General features: G+C 31.6%; 2 protein-coding genes across 2 annotated transcripts; one reads left to right on the top strand and one right to left on the bottom strand.

Moving 5' to 3' along the window:
- Positions 1–6,660: 6,660 nt before the first annotated feature.
- Positions 6,661–13,862, bottom strand: LOC144858662 (CTD nuclear envelope phosphatase 1A-like). The gene is made up of 7 exons (XM_078714759.1): positions 13,558–13,862; positions 12,890–12,956; positions 12,433–12,551; positions 11,677–11,748; positions 10,916–11,032; positions 9,576–9,687; positions 6,661–8,991 (listed from the first exon to the last, which is right to left on the bottom strand). The coding sequence occupies exons 1-7, from the start codon at positions 13,654–13,656 to the stop codon at positions 8,849–8,851; spliced, it is 729 nt and encodes a 242-aa protein (XP_078570885.1). The 5' UTR covers positions 13,657–13,862; the 3' UTR covers positions 6,661–8,848.
- A 2,110-nt stretch (positions 13,863–15,972) lies between these two features.
- Positions 15,973–18,540, top strand: LOC144836033 (uncharacterized). Its single transcript, XM_078691206.1, has 2 exons — positions 15,973–16,756; positions 16,951–18,540. The coding sequence occupies exons 1-2, from the start codon at positions 16,012–16,014 to the stop codon at positions 17,589–17,591; spliced, it is 1,386 nt and encodes a 461-aa protein (XP_078547332.1). The 5' UTR covers positions 15,973–16,011; the 3' UTR covers positions 17,592–18,540.
- The last annotated feature ends 2,439 nt before the right edge of the window (positions 18,541–20,979 follow it).

The following is a 20,979-nucleotide window of genomic DNA, read 5'->3' as shown; positions in this document are numbered from 1 at the left end:
TTTATGTTCATATCAAAATACATTTCAACTAGCTGTAGTTAATTTCAATAGTCGTGATAAGAAATATAAAATGTCAGCGCACATGTCTAACTTGACAGTTGTGTTGTTACTTGGTGCATCATGAAACCAGAAAGACAAACCATGGTATGTGTAGTTTACATTAATAATTAATACTCAATGTGAAAACAAATCGATACGCAAACCCCTCGAATAGTATCACCTCCTCTCGGCGTTATTGTCCAGTGAAATAATAACAATCAATGTCAATGTCAATTGCATGCCTCCTACTCTTCCTACGCTAACATTGTTATCTATTTTGACGATTAAATGGAATGAAATAAACGTCCCAAGGACTGAAACATCTTTTGGCCTAATGGTCTCGAGGCCAACACGTTCTTCTATTAAATAATCTTGGCTGTATTACAAAACAATTTAGACGTAGCTGTATAGTTTTTGGTATAATGCAGACTTTTGAATGACCAGTTCCCATTATATTTTTCAGACTGTAAAATAGACATAATCTCTTTTGGGCTCTGATGAATTAAAACATGAAGTCGGGTTCACCTCCCAGGAAGACGACTCAGATTAGCTGGATACGAATTGAATCTTTTTAATGTTGGTGTATTGCGTAGAACTGGACACAGCAACTCTAGATCGACGACGATGATGATCTTGTTCCAGGATTCACTACTGTTATCATTAACAAGCATTAAAACCTGAACAGTGTCTTCTATAGCTATAACACATACCAGCCATGCACATACCAAATGAAACAGGACATTCTTCTAAATTAAATGTCATCCTTGTACATATATAAATTCGGAACTTTACATGATCACTTATGATATGCATAAAAATAATATAGTGCAAATGTGGCGAGCATGAATTGGACAGTAATGGTAATGTCGTAATGAGTAGTACGGTTTAAATGTATATAATTATCTTAATTTTATTCAGCATTGCTGACATTTGAGGTTAAGGTTTGAATGACTATTGCCAAGCATTTACAGTCAAAATGTTATGTTGTCTTTGTAGATTGTATTTGTAGGTTTAAGGCGCCAAATTTTAGAGACCAACATTTTCCTTGGTCATTCCGGATGAAGATATTCAATGTTACTATCCCGTTACTATGTAACAATCAATGTTTATTTTGGTTGAAAGAACTATTTGGAATTATGAAAATACTATATATTATGAGTTGACCATTCAATCATATCAATGTTCATCTTCTAGGTATTTTTAGTTGTATATCTTTGGCTGTGAACTTTCAAGTAAGAACATATATGTATGTTGTTGCAGTAGTGTGTCCTATTTCTTCAGAAGGTTTCGTCATTGAAGTGACATTTTGTCGCTACCGTAAATGCAGGAATTACTTTTTTTGGAATACTTAATAGATTTACTATGGGCTTTTTATATTTCGTATGTAGGCCTATTGCCATTCTCTATCAATTCAACACATTGGTTATAATTACATTGTTGTTCTAAATGCCCTCATTCCTTCTATATATTCTTTCTTACAGGTGCCATTTTGATTTCATCCAGTCCATCCAACAGAAACTCAATTTTATCATATTTCTGTTTGGCACATTGGCACAATTTTAATTTCATCTAGTCCATCCAACAACAACATAATGTTATCATATTTCTGTGTGGTAGAGCCAAAGGGTTGTTTTACCAATATCCTTCTTCACCGAAAGCTAGCTTTGCATTCAGGTGTAGAACTGATTGTCGTCTGTTGGCCTCTTTTCTTTGCAGGGATTGTGCTGAAATGATGGTAGCAAATGCTTAAAATTATTTAAAAAAATTAAATTAAGCCAAAGAAGAAGAGCCAACATGCTCTCATTCGGTCTTTATAAACCGAACACATTTTTGCAATTAAGAAAAAAAAGTATTTAACAAAGAGTACATTTGTGGATTTTTGTGGATCAAAAGAGGCTAATTGTTTGTGTTCCAAATCCATAATCATTCCAAAAATCTTCTGAATTATTTTGAGATTTTCTTATAGTGATCCCAACATGCTCTATGCATTGCCTAGATACTTTTTTTTGCGTCAGAGCGTGTATTTAAATATTCTTTAGTGAAGACCAAAATGTCTTCGAAATTCTTTCTTAGTGAATTTCTTTATCGATTAGGCATATGGATGTATGTAATTTTTCTTCACATATCATTTGTGGATTTCTTCTTATTGTTATACATTCTTCCTAAACTGTTCCTTGTCGACGGTAGGTGTAAAATCTTTAACGAAGTACCGTTGTACTAAATTCCCTAATTCTTTCTCTTACTAAGTCTTAAGATGCAACTAACAATTGTTTGTGTTCTAAATTCAAAATGACATCCCGAGCTTTCCTTGGCGATGGAGGGTGTATTTAAAGATTCTTGAACGAAGCATCTGTGGATTTCTTCTTTCAGAAATTATGTTTGTGTTCTACATCCATAATTAAATCCCAAATGTCTTCTAAATTATTTCTTTTATAAACGTTCCTTTTCGATGGTGTGAAGAATTTGTGGTTTCTTCTTAAATAATTGTTTATGTTCTAAATACAAAATCACATCCCATTGCACTTCTCTATGAATTCAACACTGATTATAATTAGCGTGTTGAGCTAAATGCCCTAATTCTTTATTTTCATCTAATCCATCCAACAGCAATACAATTTTATCGTTTCTGTTTGGTAGAGCCAAATGGTTGTTTTACCTATACCTTCTTCGCCTCAAGTTTTGCATACAGGTTTCGATTTTTGATGTCGGCGTCTAGTGGTATGCCAGGAAAAAAAATGAAATTAAGCATTAGGCTATGCACAATAATAAGCAAGAGAAAAAAAGTGGAAATGTTCCCATTCCTTCTTTACCGAACATATTCTTTCAATTAAGAAATAACAAAGGATATGTGCGTGAATTTTATTCTAATTTTATAATTAGATATTTCTTTGTCGATATTTAGAGATTCTTTAACAAAGCATTTGTGATTTTTTTCTTTAACAACTGTTTGTGTTCTAAATCCAAAATTAAATCCTAAATGTCTACTAAATTCCTTCTCAGTGCATTTTCTCGACTGTTTTGTCGGGTTGGTGTATTTAGAGATTCTTTAAGACAGGATTTGTGGGCTTTTTAAAAATGTATTGCACTTTGTGAATGATACATTTTGTTTATAATCATTGTGTTGTACTAATGCCCTAATTCTTTCTTTTAGAATATTCCTTAAGATGCAATTTAAGCTTCATCTAATCCATCCAACAACAATACAATTTTCCATTATTTTTCTGTTTGGTAGCCGAATAGTTGTTTTACCAATACCTTCTTCACCGAGTGAACTTTTTCTTAAATTGCTTGTGTTCTAAATCCATAATCAAACCCCAACACTGATTATAATTATCGTGTTGACCTAAATGCCCTATTTCTTTCTTTTCATCTAATCCATCCAACAGCAATACAATTTTATCGTTTCTGTTTGGTAGAGCCATTGTAGTTTTACCTATACCTTCTTCGCCTCAACTTTTGCATACAGGTTTCGATTTTGTCGGCGTCTCTGCTGGTATGCCAAGAAAAAAATGAAATTAAGCATTAGGCTATGCACAATAATAAGCAAGAGAAAAAAAGTGAAAAATGTTCACATTCCTTCTTTACCGAACATATTCTTTCAATTAAGAAATAACAAAGGATAGTGCGTGAATTGTATTATAATTTTATAATTAGATATTTCTTTGTCGATATTTAGAGATTCTTTAACATAGCATTTGTGATTTTTTTCTTTAACAACTGTTTATGTTCTAAATCCAAAATTAAATCCTAAATGTCTACTCAATTCCTTCTCAGCGCATTTTCTCGACTGTTTTGTCGGGTTGGTGTATTTAGAGATTCTTTAAGGCAGCATTTGTGGGCTTTTTTTTTATTGCACTTCTTTGTGAATGATACACTTTGTTTATAATCATTGTGTTGTACTAATGCCCTAATTCTTTCTTTTAGAATATTCCTTAAGATGCAATTTAAGTTTCATCTAATCCATCCAATAACAATACAATTTTATCATTGCTTTTCTATTTGGTAGCCGAATAGTTGTTTTACCAATACCTTCTTCACCGAGTGAACTTTTTCTTAAATTGCTTGTGTTCTAAATCCATAATCAAACCCCAACACTGATTATAATTATCGTGTTGACCTAAATGCCCTTTCTTTTCATTTCATCTAATCCATCCAACAGCAATACAATTTTATCGTTTTTGTTTGGTAGAGCCATGGTAGTTTTACCTATACCTTCTTCGCCTCAAGTTTTGCATACAGGTTTCGATTTTTGATGTCGGTGTCTAGTGGTATGCCAGGAAAAAAATTGAAATTAAGCATTAGGCTATGCACAATAATAAGCAAGAGAAAAAAGTGGAAATGTTCCCATTCCTTCTTTGCCGAACATATTCTTTCAATTAAGAAATAACAAAGGATATGTGCGTGAATTTTATTCTAATTTTATAATTAGATATTTCTTTGTCGATATTTAGAGATTCTTTAACAAAGCATTTGTGATTTTTTTCTTTAACAACTGTTTATGTTCTAAATCCAAAATTAAATCCTAAATGTCTACTAAATTCCTTCTCAGTGCATTTTCTCGACTGTTTTGTCGGGTTGGTGTATTTAGAGATTCTTTAAGACAGCATTTGTGGGCTTTTTAAATTATTGCACTTTGTCAATGATACACTTTGTTTATAATCATTGTGTTGTACTAATGCCCTCATTCTTTCTTTTAGAATATTCCCTAAGATGATGCAATTTCAGTTTCATCTAATACATCCAACAACAGCACAATGATATAATTATTTTCATCATTATTGTTTGTGTTCTAAATCCATAATTTGTCGATGTTGGTGTATTAAGATCTTTAACAATTATTTTTGGTGTTGTAAATCCAAAATTAAATCCCAAATGTCTACTAAATTCCTTCTCAGTTCATTTCCTAAACTGTTTTTTGACGGCTGAGTCATTTAGACTCTATCAAGCATTTGTGGACTCTTTGTTCAACAAATATTTTTTAATTCATAATTAGTTCCCAGATTTAAAAAAAATCCCAAATGTCTTTTAACTTCTTCTTGGGCATTTCCTAGACAGTTCTTGTCGATGTTGGGTGTATTTAGAGATGCTTTATCATTGATTTAATCTTGCATAAATTAGTGCCACATTACATGTCAATGTATTTCCCAATTCGCTGTCAGTGGCATGTAAATTACAAAATTCTTTTAACAAATGATACGTATTTTGGATCTTCAAACATTATTTGTGTTGTAATTCCATAATTATCTTCAAATTTGTAAACATTTATATTCTGCAGAATGTATACATTAGTTCAAAAAAATATTTCTCATTATTTTTGAATATTACAAAGCTTTCAAACTTTATTATGTTGAGTCTTCGGAGATCTTTGTGGTTTGTACACCTAATAGCCTTTGTTTTTAACCACAGATACAGATCTGTTTTTGTGTTTTGTCCTTTATGTATACAAGTCTGTACGCACTTTCTTTGTAAACTAGACATGAAATTAAGTTTCACTTGCTACTAAATATTTGACTCTAATTTGAGCTGCATTGCCATTGAACAGTTTTTCATGAGTTAGATGTCTAGCAAAATAATATGAATACGAGTCCCTCACTTTAATGTGATTGTATTAGATGACATAGATGTAATGTGAATCCCTTTAAAGGTTTAGGTCATGTATGACTGAAAGCATCTATAGTTCAAGAAATGTCTACCCTTTGTGGACATTATGTGCACATAGTCACTTGCATAATATAATATGTCATTGCAGTTGTCTAGCATTTATTGTATGCCTTCCTTCTAGTTAGTTCACTAAGATAATCAATTTGAAACTGAATTTATTTTCCATTTGAATCTGATAGGCTTACCTCCATTATGATATGCCAACAGACCATACAACAGCAAAAATGTTTAATTTACCATTTGTTTGCATTTCATATTTATTTTGCCCAATAAACCTAGCTTGTAATGGTTAGTCTCAATTGTGGACATTATAGCTTCACGTGACTTTACATACTATATCGAGTCTTGGTATTAGGTCAGTCCATGTACATAGTATAGTCTTTCGTTGCTTACATGAATTCTATTAAAGTAATTATTCTTACATTTTGCCACAATTGATCATAAGAGTCACGCCATATAGGTTTTAGATGACTCCAAGATTGTTATCAATCCTACTTTGGTGACCTACCCCAATTATATTTATAGTATAGGCCTATCTCACTTTTTGTTCTTACTATTCATTATTTGTATAAATGTGTGCGGTAAACAAATAAAATAAACAAACAGGATCTTCATTTTCCGTTTACCTTTTAGCCACAACCCAGAATCGTTAGAGCATGTCAAAAGGGAAGAGACAATTCCAGTTGACTTACTGATGTCACTGCTGTAATTCACACTCTCAACAAACCCTTTGAAAGTGAATTGACATAGCATTTTGAGGATCACGCATCCAGTTCTCACTCATTGACTTATATCGGTAATTTAGTTGTATTCTTTCCATGATGCAAAACTGAATTACAAGGATCTTTTAATTATTCTTATATTGATTAAATTTAGAAATTAAACAATTGCGTTGCACAATATTGTAATTTGTATAGTTTAATTTATCAAGAGGGTCGCATGTACTTTGTGTAGAGTAGATGTTTCTCACTAGAACGCAAGGACTGGATTTGGAATATTGTTTTTTTTTATCAAAGAAAGCATAACATTAATGGTTATCCTAAAATAATTCTAGAATCTTTTTGTTTTATGGAAGAAAATGTCGTCCTTAAAGCTCTCTCTACACTACAAAAAAATGATTTTCCCATATATGGGCGCGATAACGTCATATCACTACTAAATCTGGGCACATCACACTTATTTTTGTCAAACTTGTTTGATAGTGTAGACAGAGCTTCTAAAACAGAAACCAAATACGAACAAATACAGCATAAAAGAAGTACAAAATGAGATCATGATGTATGATTTCAAAGTATGTATGCCTACTATCTCTACTTAAATCAAAATTGTTTTAAAAAATTAATTATTATCTTCACATGACAAACAATAGTAAAACACAATTTAGCCATTGTCTATAATTACAATTATTTTACTTTTTATTTGTTTGGACCTATCAGCTGTTCAAAAAGATCAATTCAAAGATAGCCTTACTATTTATAAACCTCGTCATACCTACTGTACTTAAATATTCAAAATAAATACTGTAGTAAGCACTAACATTGGAAGTGTTGCCTTTTTATTATGGCACATAGTTAGCTGACAAAGAAACACATGACATATGCAAAAAAAAAGTCCTGTTATTTATAAACATTAAAATTGTATTCTAACAATAATTATAAACATTTAAAAGAACATTGGTTGCTACTTAGAAAACAATGAAACTGATAGTTAAAACAACAAAGTAAAATTAAAATCATACCATCTATTGTACATACATGTCAAGAAAAACATGATAAAGCACATTCATATAAATATGAATTATAGAAAAAAATTCACTTAGTATGAATTAAAAAATATGTGACTATTTATTAATAGGCAGCATTTTTTAAATTTTACTTGGACATGAATTGTACATAGATGTCAAAAGAAATTCGGCAACGGTAATGAACTATTTCACATTGTTGGGAAAGGAATCAGACATTCTGTTCTATTTGTACTATAAACTGAAGAATGTACTTTGCTTCCTTACATTTAACTGTAACTATTTTTATTTAAGTATAATCTTGAACTGCATGGCAAATGAAATTATACTATATGTTTGCAATATATTTTGCCAAACACTTACAATCCTAATTTGTTGAACTTAACAAAAATGCTAAAAAAATAATTAGGATTTAGAGAGGGGAAAACAACCCAAAATACAGACTTTTAAATACCAAAGGAATGTAAAAATAACGTTTTTTAATAGTTTAACACAAGAATGCAAAATTAAATATTCACAAGAATTTTATTTGATTTCTTAAAACCAAAGGGGTTTTTAAACTTTATATACAAAACATTACAGGTGATAATAGTTTGGTCTGAGGTAATGGAGTTTTTAAAAAAGACTATAGGACAAGCATATTATAAGACATTTACAATTATCCATGATATAAAAGTACACTGAACAAATTACGTTTTAAAAATCAATCAAATGTACAGAATTTTAATAAGGATAAGTTTAATGACTATGTAAATGATAATGCAATTTTCAAAAATGATGTTTTATAATGTAGACTTAATTGTTCTATAGTGTTATGTAAGGAGTCATAGGAGATATAATTAACACTACCTAGGCTAAAATAAATCAGCATTATACAGTAACAGTATTATCTCAGGTTTGTATAAAAACTTAACACAAATGTTCATATCGACAATTTAAGCTGTAAAAAGTTTTCCTATCCTATTAATACTGTACTGCAAGAAGTGATGTCATACAATGAAATGCAATCTGGATTAAATTCAAACTATCAATAATTATTTTAAAATGCAGTTTGCTATCACCATCTTCTTTAATTAAAATCTCACCAAAAATAACACAAGATTTCTAGTAAAAATGTTATATCATCATGATTTTTAACAAATCAGCAGCAATTCAAAACTGTTAATTCTGACATATAGGATGACCCTTGTTCTCTATCTGCACACAATCTTAATTTGAACTCAGTGCTAGGCCTGCGTGGCTGACTATCATGCCTGTAAATAGGAGATCACCTTCCATGCTCCGTATACAAGCAATTGATTCAGATCATCTTATATGTAAGAATTTACTTCAAGATAAATAAGACCTTATTTCATGCTAAAATTATACAAAATGTTCACAGTTCACCAACTATTTATCTATTGAATGTTATACTCGATTAACATGAACATTTCGTCTAAGTACAGATCGAACGTCGCTAGCAAACCTCAAAGCATCAAGCATTGGCAACAGATTTAACAGCCCTACATCACTAGGATCTGAAAACCATGATACTACTGGTATTGCATTTTCTGAAAAGACAATGAAAATAGCAATCAACAATGAGTATGAAGCCAGCAAAGACCTCATGTTATGGTGCTGCAGAGTAAATAAAAATTAATGTTTATGAGTGTAATGATACAAATAATTTTATGACGTGAAAATAGAACATTTCAGCTTTCATCAAATGAAATTATTAGTTCAATACAAAATGAATTATTCGTTCACTCTCGGTAATGTAATAAAGAGTGCAATATAACATTTATTTAACATCACCCACAATCTTCCAATCAAATAACAAGATTCTACTATTCAGATAAGTAGACTTCCAAAGTATCCCAATAATCGCTGATAACACATATTTCTAGTCATCCTCCAGTAGGTGTGCAACAATTATTATATTCCATTGAATGGGAAGAATATGTACATTTTTTCAAAGCACTTTTATAGATATATTTTTAGCATATTGAATAGAATGATCAATATTTGAACTATGACCTCCATATTCAACGAATAAGCATTTATTAGGTGTATTATTGTGTTATCTCCTTGTTATACAACCAAAAACAGCCATACTATCAGTACACTATAGCTTATTTTTAAAAACAAAATTTACCTGGAAATAATTTGTATGCTCCTGGTGAGTTATCTACTATAAATACCCTTGAGAGATCATCACTCACTGCTGACAAATCTTTAGTATAACTACCACAATCTAATGTACAATGCTGTCAATACAAAAAAAATACAAATGTAAACTAATATGATTATTTAAATTTCCAAAGGGTACAAACAGAATGGAAAAGCCTATGCCAAACAAACTCGTAATCATATCATAACCATAATTCTTTTCAAATTCTGTGGTTATATACATGAAGACATTGCATTTTTCAATTGGGCAGAATATTTCTTCATTTAAGTCAGTTCAACAAACATTTTAACTTTTAACTATGTTTGACCATAGAGAAAATAAATGTTATTAGCTTACATGTACATATTTCCTCCATGGTTTGACTGAACTTAAAAAAGGTATGAACATTTAAAAGATTAAACAAATTTCCTTTCTCTTTCAAATTTGGATCTTTCCAAGTACTAATATAGAAATTACTGCTATAATCACCACATACTGTATAGTACAAACTGATACAAATTCATTTTATTGTCCTATAAATGGAAATTACAGTGCTCATAAATTATCTTGGCTTGCCTAAAATAAATATAAGGCCGTATCCCAGCTGGGAAGAACGAGTACTTCGCGTTCACCGTCCTCATATTACCACTTCTAACGATAACGGAGTAGATAATGTCATTATGAAGAGGATGATTGGTGTCTTCTAATATAGCATGGAACACATCGGCAACACAATCGTCAAGCGTTTGCACAGATGAACCAATTACTTTCCCCGCTCTACCCAGCGCCTTTTCAATTCGGTCTTTATTCCCTTTACTGATATTCTTTACTGGGGCGGATTGATATAAGCAGTTTATAAACGGTGTTACCGCTTAGGTCTTTTTGACGTATTAAGTAATCTTATAGACCATTGCTATAATGTGGTCTAACCTGTAAGCAGTCTGTAAAATCCCCCTAAAAGCCTACTTGAAGGAGACTTAAAATAGTCTTTTGTCAACATGGCGTTGCTTTACATAATTGATCATGAAAGACAACACACTGAACGAGTTTTAAGTGTTAAATCAAATAATGATGATCTTAATAAATGAATAAATTTCTTGCGTAAAAATGTATGTACTGTTATGATTGTAAATTGAGAAAGCATGACAAACATTACCTTATTTGGTATTCTACACGTAAAGTGCGGCCTCAATTTGTTACGCGATCTTATCTAAAACTGTTTTATAGCAATGGTTTAACAGGGATCGATTTAGCAAGACCGTCTGATAAAGCCGGCTTTAAACGGTTAAGACTGTTGTATAGCAATTTGAGCCAAATGTCCATACCTGTCTGTAGTATCTTCTTTTGAGTACCCCTCTGCCTTTGTCCAATTTATCTGCCACAGCTGAACCATATATTTCCATACTTGCTGTAAACACCACTAAATCATACCACTGGCTAACCTGTTTACAACAACAAAAATGTAATTGAGTTCTTTGTGAATAACTTGAACAATCAAGTATACCCGCACAATAGCAGGTTTCAAATGTAGTTTAAAACATCATTTATCATATCCATACTCGCCATATATCCCAAGATTAGTTTACCCTAGTTTTAGCTTGGAGTAATTTTAAAATTTAACTTGACATCGCATGATCTTGGGCGCCTCGATATCATATTAATACGCGATTACTTTACGCAAGTTTCAGTTTCATCGAAGCAATTAGAGATTTTAACGTGACTTGGGTGGGTGCAGCTTGGTATTTTTCTTATACCAAGCTGCACCCACCCACCAAATGTGAAGACCATGTGACTCCTAGTCTCTGAATATAGCCGGACAGACACGCACAAGATTTTGTGAATTATAGTAAGATGTTGATTTTTAGATTTAAAGAGGAATTAAAAAAAAATTGTAAAAATGAAAGGTGTGGCAACATTCAATTTACTTAGCATCAATTTATGTATTTTAACCAAATATTATATATGAAATTCATGCCTGTAGCTGAGCTTTAAAGATTATTATTTTTATTTCCTTTAAAGTCTCATAATTTTATTATAACATGTTAATTTGCTTTAATAAACTTATTCTTGGATTTAAAGAACTTACAACATCCAAAAAGAAGTCCACATGTGGCCTCTTGTAGACAAAAAATCGTACTGGATGGGCATCAATAGTTACCTGTAATGCAGAATATAATATTAAACATTTTGCCATATTTGGTTAGAAATCATACTTTTTTTAATTTCCATGAAATATAGTGATATGTCACATGATAGTACTGTAATGCTTTACTTCCATTGCCTTGTCCTTCCTGGTTTTCCACTAAACGAACTTATTTGTGCAAATTGAAAGTGTTCATGAACACTTTCAATTTGCACAAATAAATTCGCATTAGTGCACTAATGCGCATGTGTAGTAATATTTTCATCTACTTTTTGTGACATGGAAAAATGCGAGACCAATCATAACTCAGGAATGTTTTATTCACTAATTTGGAAAAGAGGCGAAGTTGTTGCTTCTGTGTAAATGAAGCGCACTACATTAAAAACTTGATAGACTATTCAACAAGAGTAAGTAATTATATTCTGGTGTGAATCATGTTACAATATTGATGCACTGTACTGTGGCTGCTCTGGCTCCTTATAGAGGGTAGTAGGCATAATCAATCAAATATCCCTGTTTACTGTTAAAATATATGATCATTGATATTTATCTGCATACACATTTGAAATTAAGAAAGCTTGGAAATGCAAAACGAGTCAAGATTAGATTGGATTCTGAATAATGAAGTATGGGGCGTGTCATCACATAAAATCACATCACATATACCGCAGTGTCTTTAGTATAATATATGAAAATTACCTTTAACACAAAGTCAGGTGGAATAGTTGGCTTTGAATTAGGACGTATCAATCCGTCATGATACGAATGAATTAAAGTTTCATCTAGATCAAGCACTAATGTTTTTCGTTTTACAAGATCTATTAAATGAATTAAATTAAACAATTAATGTTCAGTAAAGTCAATTAAAAGTAAAAATACTGGATACTGGTACACTTGGTACAATGGAATCAGCACACAATTCAAAATATGGAATGATGAATCTCTTTGACTTCCTTTCTATCAAATGGAAACATGATAATAATATAATATTATTAAGCTAAATATCTGCTCTGAATTGAAAAAAACTTCATTCTTGTTAAGTTCCTGATTTTGAAATCAAATGCATAGTATTGTGTTAAACTATTGACAAATATGAATTGAAAAAATCTACCAAAACAGAATTTGACAAAAAAGGATATTGCTGATTGATACTTACCTAATTTGCGTTTTGAAAGTGGTGATAGTGGTTGAACATCATATCTAACTGTTTGGTGCTGGATGAACTGATTAAAATAAAAATTTTGATTTTGTTTTGCACAGATAGTTAGCAGGCCTAGGCCTAGGTATATTATTTAATTAAGCATACATTTCTTAATTAAACTGTGTAGGCCTATTAGGCTAAGCCTAATTAGCTAGGCCTAGATAATTTTAACCTAGGCCTAGACATTAAATCATTATGGCTAAACCTGTCAAGGAAGGCCTTATCTATTATATTAGAGGCTAGTTAGGCCTAGTTACTGAGGCAGGCTGCTAGTCCAGAGTATACCTAGGCCTAGTATGAAATGAAACTACTAGGCCTAGGCCCTAGGCTCTCAGTCTCTAGGTAGGCCTAGCCTAAACTAGTATAGGCCTATATCAATGTCATATGATAATATATGCTTATTAACAAGTTAGTTTAGTGGATAATTCAATTCTATCCTAATTAATATCATCCATTCATTGCATCTATTATCTATTTTACATCTAGGTAGGACTAGACCTAGCCTATATTAGTGCTAGGCTAACCTAAGCTGACGCTTAATAAGCCTCTTGAGGCTAGGCCTAGGCCTAGGCCTACTAGTTAGAGGCCTAGGCCTAGGCTAGCCTGACAAAGCAAATCCTTACCTTCCGAATATTCCTACGTATGACATAACTGAAGATCTCCCATAATTTTGAAGCAATCATGAGCAGAGTTTTAATACCCATCAGTAAATAGGTTTTCATTTGGATAGTACGATTATCAACAGATTCCTGTGTGAGAGGTTTTGCTTAGGATTTCCCTCCCACAAAAATGTTTCACACGCCGAGAAATTGTGGTTTGCACGGCTTTAGTAAACATCAACATTCTGGTGGTGGTGGCGCGAGGAGCTAGCTATCTTTAATTTGACGTTTGACCTTGATTGAAGGCTCTCCGGATATGCTAATCTACCCATCATACAGCGCGCACTTTCAACAATTTAAGTTCACACAATTTAATTCAGAAGACACATATATATATAATGTAGTCTGTTTGTAAGACTTTTACAAACAGAAGACAAAAGTACAAGCAGCACGAACATAAAGAGAAATAAAAAAAACAGCGACTATTTTCAACAATACAATTGTGTCTATAGGATCCGCAACATTTTATCCAAACCGTAGTAACCCACACTTTAATAGTAGGCCTATCCCCCTTTTAATAGTAACCCACCTTATAAGTGAATCTATAATAATAACCCACTACTCTAATAGTAACCAATGGGGTTACCAAAACTATTGACAAAATGACATTGAAGACTGGTCGTTTATGATGCAGCCGTATTTTGAAGAAGAGTTCTAACAAATTTGTTTATTCGTGCTGTTTTATTATTTTGCTAATTTGCTGACCGGAAAAGCTGGGGTGGGTTAAAATTTCCAAGTGCCTAATTAAGATTATAATAGTAGGCCTTAACCCACAATAGTATCTCCCTACTATTATATTATTTTGTTGCATCCCTTGTAGATAGTGCCTCTGTTAAAAAAGAGATACAATAAAGTTATTATTATTTATTACACATTCAGTATGCATGTCACGTGTAATCTGCTTTTTTCAAATAGCAAAGACGCTATTGCGTCGGTATAGGCCTACCGAATCAATGGATTAGGATTATCCATGTGAAGAAAAAAGAATAATTTACGGAGAACAAGAAGTAGGCATAAAGAAATCATTTATTATTATTATTATTTATTTTATTGAAAGGCTTTTATTTTATTATTATGCTTGATGTATGTATTTGTAAATAAAGTTTATAAAATAATATCCAGTTAGTGCAAGTGGTGCATACTTAAGCCTACTAAAAAGGATCTTTCAGCGTTTCTTTTTTCAATCATCTTTTGATTCCCTATTCTTGCACTTAATTTTATTTTCATAATTGTATACGCCATGTTGGGCTTTGCACTATATAATCTAAAAAGTTATATATAAATGCATCATAACGTTGTTTGTAATTCATTTCAGTAATTCACCCAAAGACAATATTAAAATAGTATTATAAAAGTAATAATAATAAAAGTATTTATAAAGGTGTGGATCGAACCTAAGAGTAATCCACCACATCCATTTTACTGCCTAGAGACCACAGTTTTGATATTCTCACGAAACTTAGCCACAATGATCAATGACTCATCATATAATTTTGGTTAAATTTTGAAGGGTCAGGGTTAAAGATCAAGGTCCACAAAAAAAAAAAAAATAAATAAAAAAAAAAAAAAAAAAAAACTCTCAGCGGGACTTGAACCAGGGACCTTAACTGTGAGAAGCTGGATACATAACCATTACACCAAACTCTCATCCCAACTTTGTAGCGTGCAGTTAGCCTATTTACACTTTAGAACTAATAAAAAAAATGTCAAAAAAAAAACATTTTCGGGAATTTTATGTAGGGGAATTTTACAGTAGGCGGAGGTTTGTACTCTCGGAGTACCCTCTAGTTTTATGTATATTTTAAACTTTTTAGTTATTATTTCAAATCTTAATATGTGTTGCATCTACCAGTGATCTCGTTGATATTTTGTTCATATAATGATTCGTTTAAATCCTAACATAAATTCTAGAGATGATCCGGTGAAAAAAAAAAGAGTCTCTTTTCTGTTTTGAACTTTGAATTAAGTTGTTGTATTTTTTAAAGCATTCATTTTAATGTAAAAAATAATAATTCATGAAAATATTAAATGTTGGTATTTTGCAACCAAAATAAAAATGAATAAACTGATAGAAAATAAGTGGAAACTTTTTCATAAACAAATTTATCTTATTTATCTGTTACATTTTTAAACATTATTTTAGCTTGTTTCATTTTAATAGTTGAATATTAATTGATGTAAATATTTTTATAACGTATTTTAGCCTTTGCCTGTCATGTATAATTTAATTGTTGAATATGAAATAGACCTACCGTGAATTATTAAAATGATCAGCCATGCGTGTCGTTTAGCGCCGCCACAAGTATGATACTTGGTAGCCATAGGAACGAAATAAATAGATAGGACAGGATTGAGTACGGTCGATTCGATTGGCATAATACAGCATCAAGCACATTGAGACCGTAACTCAGTCAAATCATGGACGAGAAAAATAAGAAGAAAACTAGACCGACTAGGACAAGTCTATCAGCTGTACTGAATCATTTTGCTAAGTGCGATGTTATACCACGGCAACGATATAAGGAAAGTATTCAATTACGAGTGGTTAATAGAGTAATTGAACCGATTTTACGAACCGTTGGAGATATGGACGATCGGTTTCGTATTTCCGAGCTTGGTGGAGGACTTGCCGATGAGAATGGAACAACATCATCAAAGAATGCTTCCAATAGTGTCAGGCTCAATACCAGCTATCATACAGTAAATCGAACAACTGGGATGAACAAGAACAGCGTTTACGAGTTTGACTTGCTTGTCGTCATACCTAACTTATTTGTGAATTTTGGACGAAATGCGTTCTCTGGTGGCGAAAATAATGCTGCTGGTGGTAGATCAAAACCAACTCTTAAATCATCAACGCAAGAGGACAAATCAGTAACCTTTATTGATAGTACATGCTGCAATAACCCGTACACGCCAGTTCTTAATGGTTTTGGGTATTTGGCTATCAATGCAGACAATATCCTTGTTCATGATTTAGTATCTTGTTTAAATGATAGTGTTGACAATATTGGACGTGGAATAGAAAGAGAGACATATCTATGCCCTTACAAATTTGTAAAGACATTTAGTACACTTGTTTCTGAGGCTGTTGAAGAGCTTGATAAGAAATGTTTTTGGGAAAAAGAACCAACTGTGTTTGAAGTGAAATTGTGCAATCAAGGTATTGACTATTATTATAGAGCCAAAAAAATAATAAAAAAATGTCATTTCATTTATAATTTTTTGTTTTATGTGGATTCCTTTTGTTTATGTTAAATGAATAGTGAAAATGAATAATAAAAAAATATATATATTATCAATGATACTTATCTTCTATTTATAACATGTACACTTTTTTTTTTTTTTTTCATGTAGGATCTGGTATTAATCTGAAGATCCTTCTTGCTGGAGAGACATTTACAGTTGATCTATTACCAGCACTGCTTCTGCACTCCTGGCCTGAGTCTATGAATTCCTGGTACAAACAACACTTGAGTAACAAATGGTTATCATCACAACGCATCGGTATGGTTAAGAAAGATCTGTATTTAATATGCGACACAACTGCTAAGAATGTTGACGAGAGACTATGGAAAGTATGTTATGAAAAGAGTGAGTGCACTCTTCTGGAATATGCAGATTCACATCAGGTTGATAGTTGCCGCTACAAAGCTTACTCTATTTTAGAAACTCTCATTGAAGATAATGCAGCAGATTTTGCACCCTGGACTCCACGACTGCTTAGAAATATCTTTATTGAACAATGTATACAATATCCTCATGACGAAGACTGGTATGGTAGTAAGCTAGGTAGAGCATTTGTAGACTTATTTCAAGCAATTATAAGTTCTATAAAATCATGTGAATCTACTCATGTCTTTACACTGAACAACCTGTTAAAGGGTGCAGGTACAGAGTCTGAGATGAAACAAATAAGTAGGCATCTCAAGGCAATTCTTCAAGACATAATTAAACAGCCAGATAAATCAGCATTTCTTTCTATAAATGACCAATAACCCATGTTCATACATCTAACTTTACTGTGTCAATAAATATCTGTCAAAAGGATTTTTAAGGGACAAAAGTGAAAGGAAAACCAGCAATTAATGCATCAACCAATCACTAGTGTACAACTTTGTGAAGGAGTAAAGTAGATATTTTTATAGGCAATTACAAATAACTAAATCTAGTTAGGCAATGTTCATCAACTAGTCAATGTTTAAATTGAACTTTACAGCATTAGTTTATAATTCATTTGAAAGGAAAATCTGTTTATGGAATTCTCAAAAGCGTTTGAGTACAATGTTTTATGTAACAAACCACCATGCCAAGTTCACCTTTGAAATAGAAAACCACTTTTAACAAATTAGTACCTGCTTTCCTAAACCATTTCACAAATACAATTTAATACTTAATTTAAAAGAAAAAGTGTTACCCTCACACTGAAAAGAAACAGTAATTCCAAACCCAACCCAAACTTACTCAACTCAACAAATGCATTATAGTTTGTTTTCTTGTTTTTGGCTTATTATTCCTATTTTCGCTCATAGTAAAGTATGTGCTTTTTGAAGAATAAATTGTATTGTAGAAGAGTTGTCTTCTTCTGAGTTCTGAGCTAAAACAATTTAATCGGCTATGTTTTTTTCATAATATGGCTGTATTTTTATTTCTGTATTAAAACTTCAAGACTTTATTTGTAATTGACACAGAAAAAGACAAGAAATACAAAAATAAACTTTATATACATTTATTTCTCATTATTATTTACAGTATATACAGAATAAACAAAAATACAGACAAATAAATATTACAGATGTATTTTCCCTTAAAATTGAAAAAAAAAACATGTCTTCACTTATACCAAACCAAAAACTCATTGGCTGGCAGCAAATTCGACTTTTTTTTCTTTAAATTCCAATTTTTTTTTGAGGTAAATACATTTTTTGTTCTCGACCCAAATTTTGGTTAAAGTGGATAACTATTATGTGACATTAAAATGGCATATTCCAAAACAATTTTTGTAAGAATTATTTTTTCATGGGAACAATACATCTTTAACAAACATATTAAAATAATGTTAATTATAAAAAATCTTTATTATTATATCCAATTCGAAAGCAATTAAACCTGATTGAAATGAAATAAGTGAGGTATACAAAGAAGGAATGCACGATTGTGGGTTACAGAAGCAGCTACATGCATGATGCAATCTCTCTTTCACAACAATAATATCAAAACAATGGCAATGACAACAATTTTACATAGATATAAAACAAATTATGTTTATATTTGTGCGATGGTACATTAATAATTTCATTCTGTGAAATATGAAATTCTATTTAATTTCATTATTCACCTTTGTACCATCACACTCATAAGCATTCATTATTTGTTTACTATTAAACTATTTAAAAAAAAATGTAAACATCTCTGCCTGCTCCACCTGTCTTTGTTTGCAGAAATAGCACTTAATAATACAGTACAGTAATAACGTTTTTGTAGAGAGATATATGGTCTATACCAGTTTCAGTTGCATGGAAACTTTGTATTGCTATTCAGCCTCTAGGCTACAGACATAGGCCTAGCCTAGCTAGTCCACTGACATTCCTGAGGACGATCAAAAAGCACATTGATTGAAACTTCGAGAAACTCAACATTTCTTTTCATGACTAAATGTATGGTGTTTATATTGATTTTCACCATGTAAACCTTTAAACAATATCAAAACATAGACATACAGTACTATAATTCTTGTGAGCGTTTCACATTAATTTAAGTGCAAGTTTAACAAATTTATCTGTTTGAATAAAAACATCCTGAGTGAGATCTCTTTGGTTGCACATTTTTTTTACATACCTTTTTATTCCAACTAATAGACTTGCCCAGTTAATAACAGTTTTTTAAATAAAAATTGCTAATTAAAATAACCCATTATTTTCATTTTGTTAAATAAATTATGGTCCCTTAATCTTAGCTAGTAGGCCTACAATCTTTTAACTGAATATTACAATAAATTATACAGTATTTTACAATCATAACAAATCAACAAATGTTATGTATTTATATGTATGTAATGATTTCATAACAGGTGTATTTTGTCCCATTCAATGGGTTATGTACTAAGAAACATCCATTCCTTTTTTTTTTAAATGCAACACTGAAAACCAAATTGAATGTTTTGTATTCATTGAATGAACAGAATATTTTTAATAAGTTGCAAGATCGACTGCTCTATTGAACTCATGACCCTTAAACATTCATTATTTGTATAAACAAGACTTTTAATTAACCTGTGCCTGGTACTTTTAATAACACCTTTTTTTCACAAGCACTGAATAAGAGGGAAAACCTATCCAATGTATCTATTAAAGATGCACAAATTCAAGTTTGGAGGGACAACCCATTACTTGCTCCTAATTATATGAAGACAATTTCTTTTTCTAAATTTTTTTTTATTATTTTTATTTATATAATGTTACCTTCAAAATATACTGATTTATTTTTGCATTCTAATTCAAAATTAATTTCAAACATAATTATTACACAGACAATTATCTGATTAATGTATTTAACTTATGAAAATATCATACCGCTGACACCAATTGTAGACCTACTGTTTTTTGAAAACCTGATTGTTTGACGTTTAGCTATCTCCTTGGTTGTTTCTTTTCATTGGTTAAGGTTAAAACCAATGATGCATCACTGGATTAGCGTTAGTAGATCTACCCTCTCCTGCTAGGGTTATTAACGCCACTGGCGTGGCGTAACAGCTCTTTAACGCTAATCTGTGGCCTAGTTTAGACACAAAAATATGTAAGCCACTTACACAACTCCACCTTAAAGGTGGGCTCCGACAATGACATTTCTAATATGTAACTTGTAATATTGTCTTATGAGAAATGGCAACTGGCATGATGTTTACAAATGCTGAATTCGAGAACGAGGCTGTCAAACTTTACCCAGCTAGGTAATTGGTTGTATTATAAAATTACACAATGGTGATGGATAGGCTATTTCGTGAATGGGCCAACTTCACACGACTTGTATTAAGTAATTATATAATAAAACATAGAAACAAATGGCTATTCTGAAACAATTTTCACCAAAAAATTCATTTATGATGCTCGTGTGTTATGAAAATGGCTCAGTTTTGCAGGAAAATTGGATCTGGCCCAATTTTGAGAGAGCGATATTTACAGTAGCTTGGAGTCAGTCGATCGCGTGATGATGATAGGCCAAAAAATTACAACATGAGACTCGACTCGAGAGTGACTATTACTACACTGTGTATAATAAGATTCTATAATAGTACAAGCAATACTGTATTTCAATTTGTAACAATCAATCGGACTTAAAGACATTGAATTTATATAAAATTACAACATAAATGTTTCTAGAAAGGAA

This window comes from Antedon bifida, chromosome 2, assembly GCF_963402885.1.
Source record: "Antedon bifida chromosome 2, ecAntBifi1.1, whole genome shotgun sequence".
Lineage (NCBI taxonomy): Eukaryota > Metazoa > Echinodermata > Crinoidea > Comatulida > Antedonidae > Antedon > Antedon bifida.
Note: the sequence above shows the minus strand (reverse complement) of the source record. Positions and strands in the feature narration are given on the sequence as shown.